This window comes from Chaetura pelagica, unplaced genomic scaffold (assembly GCF_000747805.2).
Source record: "Chaetura pelagica isolate M959 unplaced genomic scaffold, ChaPel_1.0 scaffold10, whole genome shotgun sequence".
Taxonomy (NCBI): Eukaryota; Metazoa; Chordata; class Aves; order Apodiformes; family Apodidae; genus Chaetura; species Chaetura pelagica.
In genome coordinates, this window is record NW_009952263.1 from 2,681,793 (window position 1) to 2,690,386 (window position 8,594).

Consider the following 8,594-nt stretch of genomic DNA (forward strand, 5'->3'; position numbering starts at 1 on the left):
AGGACAAGTTCTATGATGTCAGCTACGACACCGGTGACAAGTCCATTCAGTGCAGCAGACGTCCAGATGCCTTCAAATTCTGGCTGATGTGGAAAGCATTGGGGACCACAGGCCTCGAGGACAGAGTGAACAGGGCACTGGCTCTGGCTAGGTACCACCTTGCAATTTTGAATATGTCTAGTCTGTTAAATTGACCAAAATGTTGACTCTGCTGATGCTCTGTATCCTGGAATAGACACCACTGATAAGTCTTTCCACTTTTTTTGTTTTGGTTTTGGTTTTTTTTCGTGTGTAGAATAGGAGGATCTAGTAGCAATAACAGTGAGCGTTCACAGAATATTAGGGGTTGGAACAGACCTCTAGAGATCATCTAGACCAACCCCCCCCTGCCAAAGCAGGATCTCCTAGAGCACATCACAAAGTACTGCATCCATGCAGGTACTGAATGTCTCCAGAGAAGGAGACTCCACAACATCCCTGGGCAGCCTGTTCCAGTGCCTTGTCACCCTCACCATAAAGAAGTTTTCCTTCCTGTTCAGATGGAACTTCCTGTGTTCCAGTTTACGCCCGTTGACCCTTGTCCTATTGCAGGGCAGTACTGAAAAGAGCCTCACTCCATCCTCATTACAGTTGCCCTTTAGATATTTATAGACATTAATAAGGTCTCCCTTCAGCCTTTTCTTCTCCAGTCTAAAGAGTCCCAGCTATCTCAACCTTTCCTCATAAGAGAGATGCTCTGGTCCCTCAGTCATCTTCATTGCTCTCCTCTGGACTCTCTGCAGCAGTTCCCTATCTCTCTTGAACTGGGGACCCCAGAACTGAACACAGTATTTCAGAAGCGGTCTCACTAGGGCAGAAAAATGGGGCAGGATGACCTCACTGGACCTACTGGCCACACACTTCCTAATGCATCCCAAGGTACCATTTGCCTTCTTGGCTACAAGAGCACAATGCTGGCTCATTGTTAACTTACAGTCTACCAGGATTCCAAGATCCTTCTCCTCAGAGCTGCTTTCCAGTAGGTCAGCCCCTAACCTATACAGATGCATGGGGTTGTTCCGCTCCAGGTGCGGGCCCTTACGTTTGCTCTTGTTAAATCCCATTAAGTTCCTCTGCTTCATCCTGTCCTGGTCACACTGGATAGCAACACAGCCCTCTGGAGTGTTGGTCACTCTTCCCAGTCCTATATCATCAGCAAACTTGCTGAGGACACACTCTGTTCCCTAATTTAGGTCACTGAATATATTAAACCAGACTAGACCCAGTACTGACCTTTGGGGAACACCACTGGTTACTGGCCTCCAACTGAACCCTGCACCACTGATCATATGACCATCTGAGCTCTGTCATACAGCCAGCTCTCAATCCACCTTACTGCCCACTCATTCAACCCACACTTCCTGAGTTTCTTAATAAGGATGTTATGGGAATCAGTGACAAAAGCCTTGTTGAATTCAAAATAGATGACATCTGCTGCTCTCCCCTCATCCAGCCAACCAGTTACGTTATCATAGGAGGCTACCAGATTGGTCAAAGCATCATTTACCCTTGGTAAAGCCATGTTAATCACTTCCAATAACTTTCTGTTCTTCAACATGTTCAGAGATGACATCCTGAACAAGTCACTCCATCACCTTCCCAGGGATAGAGGTGAGACTAACTGGACTGTAGTTCCCTGGGTCATCCTTCTTGCCCTTTTTGAAGACTGGAATGATATTTTCCTTCCTTCAGTCCTCAGGCACCTCTCCTGTTCTCCATGACCTTTCAAAGATGAGGGAGAGTGGCCCAGCAATAACATCTGCCAGCTCTAAATGGTCTCTAACCCGGTCCTCCTCTAGTGAGAGAAAGTCTTCCTCTCTCCAGACCTTTTTCCTTATCTCCAGGGTCTGGTATTCATGAGGGACAGCTTCAGCAGTGAAGACTTGTCCTGGTTTGAGCCAGGATGAAGCCACTTTTCCTTTACTGATTTATTTTTTTTTTTTTTTTTTTTTAAATTTTCCTTCAGTAAGCTCTCTTTTAAACTAGAAGTAAATATCCCAGTTAGAGGATTGATAACACTGGAACATTTATGTTATTGCTGGGACTCCAAGGTCGCACCTTCACTCTGCCAGCTCAGGCACTACTAGGAGATCTATGGCTCCCCTGTAGGAGGCTGAGCTAGATGGTCAGCAAAATTGACCAGAGATATTCCATTCCATATATCTACGTCAGCTCAGAGGAAGGTCAGAGATTACAGAAGACAACTTCCTTCCTGCTTCTTCTTCCCTTCCCTTCTGTCCATGGCCGGCGTCCGGGGAGGACTCTGTCCGTCCATCATGGTCAGGCTTGAGCTCTCCTGACTCTCATCACTCTGCTCTCTCTCCAGCAGCTCCAGGACTTTTCGGGACTGTTTGCAGCTCAGGAGATGCTGTGGGAGTTGCTGGGCGTGGTGGGAGGTGATAGAGGTTTGCACATTCCTGAACACATTTGTATATAATTGTACATATTTTCTTTTATCATTAGTGTTTAATTAAAGCTGTGTAGTTTAGTTTTCAATCCAGAGAGTCTCTCTCTCTCTCCTTCCCTACCTGGGTGGGAGGGGAAGTGGATCGAGAGCATTGTTGTCTCTGGTTTAATTGTCATTCCTGAGTCAAAATATGACAAGACCGAAGCAAAGAAGGTCTGCAGTAACTCCCCCTTCTCTGTGTCTTCCACCACTAGGGTGCCCACCTCATTCATCAGCGGGCCTACATTTTCCCTAGTCTTACTTTTTCTACTGATATGCAGAAAAAGTCTCTTCTTGATGTCTTTATTGTGTTACTGAATTGGCTACAATATTTAATAGTAACTCTTACATTTAGCAATAAGCATAGATGTTGGTAGACAGAAGTCTAAATTAAGTTAATAATCTACATTGTTTAATGTTTATATTATCTGAGCCAGACATAGAGAGTTTTACCAAAATACCCTCTTCTAATTTATGCCCTTAAGTGTTCTGGTGTTAAAGCAGCCCTATGAGCTGGGCTCTGAGCTGTGACTAGCAAGAACTGAATCAGCCATTCTTCTGTTCACTTCATTCCTCATGATTAAGGAAATGCAGATAGCTGATGATATGGGGAAAATCCATATGAGGACACTCTGTTAATGCCAGGATATAGTAGAGATATATACAGGCATATTCTTCAGAAATACATCTTGCTTTTTCTTCCCAAGTTTGCAGAAGTTCTTAATGCTTACAGTGTGTTCTGTTAGGCACTGGAGCACCTTTTCCTTGTGATCTTCACCTTGTCTACCCTGTTCAATTTTACTGTGAGTTTCACAAGTGAATTCTGCAAAATTCTTGCTAGGAGGTGTTTCTAACTAGATGTGTTTCAGCTGCTGGGAAGAAATTTCCATGCACAGCTTGTTTTGTTTTCTGACAGAATAAATAACACTGAAATAAGATAATGACCCGTTAAAACCAATTCACTTGAAGGATTGTATTTGTTCAGAATTTATACAAGGTAAACCACAATTAAATGTTCACCAAATCCTGGGCTAGCTACACGCTATAGCAATTAAAATAATGTTGAAAAAAGTAATCTATATCATATTGCCATTTGATTTTTTTTATATGGATTACCAAGTTGAAAAGAATATTTACACCAGTGAAAATTAAAAGAATAAAGGTAAAAATACCAGTTAATGCAAAGTGGATTAGAAAGGAATAAAAAAAAGAAGAAATAAACCCAGAAAAACCCAAAAGAGCTGTGGCTTTTTTCTCTGTTTTATTTCTTTAAAGCCTCTCATTTTTTGGCTGGTTAAGTGTTCCTTTATATCTTCTGGTTAAATTGCACCTTGTTTTTGTTCTGAAGCATTGTACTGTTCTGTGTCAGTACAGAGTAAGTGATTCATTCCATTATCAGTAGGAGAATTCAGCCTTATCAAGGTCACTGGCCAAGGTCGTTTGAGAGTATGGTGATTAATGACCTTTCTGGGATCAATATTTTCTTTGAATGTTAGGATTCGGTGCTTCTAAGTAGTGACTGGGTTGTGATGGGTTTTTTTTAATTCAAGAAGAAATTTAATTCTTAGTCATTATCTGATGAAGTGTTTTCTGTACAGTACCTGCATTCCTATCTTGAGTTTGCATGGACACAGGCACTTTGCAGCTGAGACATCAGGTTTACTGGGCACTATGCCAGGTTTCCAAACTGTTCAACAGCTGTGTAGCCTTTCTCCTGATTTGTTAAAGTAGGTTTTACTTCGATGTTGCAAAGTTTCAGTGCTCCTCAGCACAGACCTGGATTAATTCTGGAACTAGTCCACTGGCTATAGAACTTCGGAGCAAGGTTTCTTTTTTACCCCACGGCCAGGCAGAGCTGCAAAGTTTTAATTGTAGACATGTATTTCTGCTGCATCAAACTTTGTTTATTGACTATTCCAATAAATTCTTATTAATCTGGAGATGAATCATGTTTCCAGTGTATTAGATATCCCGGGAATATTGTGATGCTACCTATTTAGGAAGGCTTATTTTTAAAATACTTACAGTAGATGATGCTGCTGATCACTTCAGAAAATGTTTTTGGTGTTTTCTCTCCCCCTGCCCCCCAAATTATCTTTGTTGCAGGGGTGTTGCTTTATGAAACACACTAAAAAGAAAGTAGAAGTAAACTGCTTTTAGAATACAACTGTAACCACCTCTACCTTTTATACTTAGCATCTTTGCTGTTTTTCTGCCTGATTCCTGACACCCACTCCTAGCAGACATATGTCTATTTTCACAGCAGATCTCCACCCCTCACTTTCAAGCAAATACCACTTCTCTGTGCACGCCAGTCCTCACTGAGACTCAAGCCCTTCTGACAGTCTACAACTGAGACATGATAATAAAACTTCACTGTCAACTATGGAAAGATGCACAGAGTAAATTGTTCCTCTGCCATCAAATGCTCCTGGCAAGATAAATCATGGGTGATGTGTTTTCTAATGGCTGCCTTCTTAGGCTATTGGCAATGTAGTTAAGAACATGATTAACAGTGTTGTAAGCTTGAATGACATCACATATCCTATATCAGATGGTGGTGTAAAAAAAAAAAGTCACTTGTGGTAGGAGGGTAGAGTATTAAGCATTGTAAAATAGCTGAGAGTTCAATATCTTAAAAAAAAAAAAAAGGTGACCATACATAGGTTGCTTTTTCATGATTTATTAAAAAATATCAAATTGAAGGCCTCTGTCTTGTGAATGACCTGCTGATTTTGCTGAATATTGGTTTTATGGCACAGGCAAGAATCTTCTAATCAATAGGACAAAAGCATTGATCTTGTTTTACTTAAGACAATTCTGCCATACAAACAGGCTTCTCCCAACACAATCACATGGTATCTCACCTCCTACTTACCTTTCTGGATGCCTCTCTTTCAATCTAAAGAGCAGTGTGGGCATTAACAGCCAAGTAACAAAAAAATGTAACAGTAGGATCTAAATGGTCATGACAGAAATGACCCTAAATCTTGACTTGTTATAGTGAGAGGAAACATTTTCACAGTGCAGTGCAACACACGCAGGGCTATGTGCTAAGAGGTAATGAGTCAGAGGCACAATCCTTGTTAATGATAAACAGTGTGACAACTCCCTGTGCTCTGTTTCAAAAATGGTATACCATCTAGGGTATTGTTTACTGCCTCCCTAGCCAACCTGTTCCTGCAGCATGTCTGCTGAATAGCAGGCATTGCAGATCCAACTGTGCTAGAGGTGTCCCTGTGGGGACAGGTTTCAGGCATGTGGATAGGACGAAAGGGGGTTATTTTGGCAATATTTTTCTTTCTCAAGTAGCAGATAAAAGAATTATTTGAGTGAGGACCAGTAATGCAGCTGCAGGCAGGAAAATGCCAAATAAATGCAACAAAAGAAAAGATTTATACGCAATCAGTAGTTTAACTATCTCAGTTTTATTATGTTTAGAAAAATTGTCACGTAGGGGACTAAAATTTGGTTGAAGTGTAAAAGCTGTGTCAATTTGAGACAATTTATTTGGAGTTTTCCTTGTGAAAGATTTGAGGAGGGGGGGAGTAAAGAGGGAAGTCCCAGCAATGTCGAAGTGTCCTCTTTGCTTCATAATTCCTGTGATAATTCTATAAATTGGAACTGTTTGGATCCCAAGTTTTGATTCAAACCCACATTCCCATTGAAGGCTTCTATGTTGTTCATACTGACATGTGAAAGAGACAAGAAATACTTATTTTGATGTGTTATTAGCATAGGATGCCCAGGGATTATTGTGCATCAGCAACAGCTCACAATGGAAATGTGCACTGTTGGGTACAGTGTGGAACAAAGACAGGACTGGGAAAATTGGTGGGCTTGAAGTACATGGAAACTTTTGAATTCTGGACTGAGCTTAGTAGTGCAAGACATGTCAGACTGACCATGAAATAACATGGCAGCAGAGTATAGCACTTGAGAAAAAGAGATGGAGGAATTAATTTGTAGAGGGCAACATCAATGAAAATGTGCACTGGGAAAGTTCACAGCCTGATGCAAATAGGATCAATTTGTGCAGTGGGGCTTCAATGAAAATCTGTGCCTGGGGACAGAATTTGGCCTCTCTTCAGTGCTCCTTGGCTGGCTGTAGCCTTTATTTCTTTCCAGGAACTGATAGCTACTGTATTTTCACACCAGGTGGAAATGAGGTTTAACTCTGTGGTTTCTTTGGAGGAGGGGGAAAAAAAAAAAGAAAATTGGTGCAAACAAAAAGAAAAGGGTGTATAAATGTTCAAGACCTTTTTAGTTGTTGCTTGTATGTATTATTTTGTTCTGTACTTTAAACCCCTGCATCTTTAATTACAGGTATCTTGCAGAGGAAATCAAGAAAAGAGAAGGCTTCCAGCTGATTTTGGAGGCAAGTGAAAGTGGAACTGAACTTTTGTCGTTGTTGGGGCTGTTTACTGTTTGATTTTGGTTTTATTAGCTAATTTCTAAGTTGTATTCAAACTATACGATTTAATAAGCTTTATGTAAGGGAGAGGCACAGATCTGATTGAACACATAACACTCTCTGGATTCCCTGCCATCACTATTTTCCTAGCTTCGGAGCCTACGTTGCCTCAGGGAGTATAGATGGAGCAGTCTGTGTGAAAGTGAAGGCCTGGCTGCCTGTCCTTGCCAGACTTACAGATAAGAATCTGTGCTGGGTGGAAGAATATTTTCATCCTAAAAATGGACTTTTTGTCATTTTAAGTCCCATTTTTTCTTTCTTCTTAATTCTGTTTCTACATCCATCTTCCTAAAAACTACCCAAAAGTTGTGCTTTTCACCCACCTTTGCCACACTCTTCAGCTTATTGACTGTTGGTCATCTTCCCTGGGGGGGGGGAATGAGTAAAGGTGGCAGAACTAAAGAGCTCTGTTTTTCCACCTATCCCCAGCTCTTTGGTTAATGTGGCTAATATCTGGGTACAGTGACAAGATCTGTAATTTTCAGAAAGATCTACTGCATTGTTGGAGGTGTACATGTGTGAAAGCTGGGTATGTAGCAAGGGAAGAAAGAGTGCAAAAGGAGGAGGAGAAGAAATGAAGTAAATGCCCTAGATGGAGACTGAGAAACCTCAATGATGCAGATTTGGTTTGCACTTGTTGATGACATGAGCGTTCCAGGTTAGGCTAGAAGAAATATGAATATTATAAAATATTTTTAATATAATATAAGCTTCCCTTTCAAAACTGAAGGCTGATAATTGGAAAGTACTAACTGGAAAACTTTTCATGGACAGAAGAATTCTGGGCCAACAGCACATGATGGAGTTACTAAAGTGGCAAGTCTGTTAAAAACTCTCCAACCGCTGTTGTAGAGCTTAACAGAGAGTCCAGGTCTGCTGTAGGTGTGAAAGCTGTTGTGGGGAGCAGAGACCAATACTTAGTTCCTGCAGGAACAGGACACCTCGATTAAAAGTGGGATTAGAGGGAGTGCTGTAGTATGGGCTATGAGAAGGAAGTGGAGCAAGGGTTAAGAAAAGGTTTTCAAGAGTGCAGTGGTGCAATCAGTGAAAATTAAAAAGACAGACTGCTGGAAAGCATCGAGGCCCAGTTAAGCAAGCCCTTTCTGAAAGGAAGTTGGGCTTTGAGACAAGAAGGTCAGGAAGATGATCCACTGATACATACAGTGAGGGAAGTCCTGTAAAAAGAACCACTCTACAGCCTGGAAATGCAATTTGTTCTTAAGTTCTCTTGAACTCTTCTGTGGCATAATTGCTTACCTGTTTGGATAATAGCTGTGAGAAGATAACCAGAAACAGAGTGAAGCATGGCTAGGGGCACTTAAGATTTTTTCTGGAATGAATGGTATTTTCAGAGGAGGATGATGTAATTGATGTGTGAAGAGAAACTGATAATCCAGAAGGCAATATAGGTAATGGCAATATGGTAATATATGCCATCTGTCTTCTCCTGCCATCTGATTTAAAATAGTTTCAAAATAAACCCTGTAACAGCAAGTTAGTGCTTGTGCTCATGAGGAAACCACTGCCTTTTCAAGATCTTTGTGTATGTGTGTACTCTATGCCTGCTCTTTGAGGAAAGAAATGGAACTTTAGAGCTGAGCTTGATTTCATTCAGTGGCAGCAGGTGGCAAGTTT

At 41.2% G+C, this 8,594-nt stretch overlaps 1 protein-coding gene across 1 annotated transcript in view; it reads left to right on the forward strand.

The window, feature by feature from the left end:
- The window catches only part of GADL1 (glutamate decarboxylase-like 1), a 70,422-nt gene that overhangs the window by 27,172 nt on the left and 34,656 nt on the right, over nucleotides 1-8,594 (forward strand). The window contains 2 exon segments of the mRNA XM_010007499.1: nucleotides 1-151; nucleotides 6,812-6,863. The exon segment at nucleotides 1-151 is cut by the window's left edge and continues 28 nt beyond it. Of these exon segments, the coding sequence (XP_010005801.1) occupies nucleotides 1-151; nucleotides 6,812-6,863 (203 nt within the window).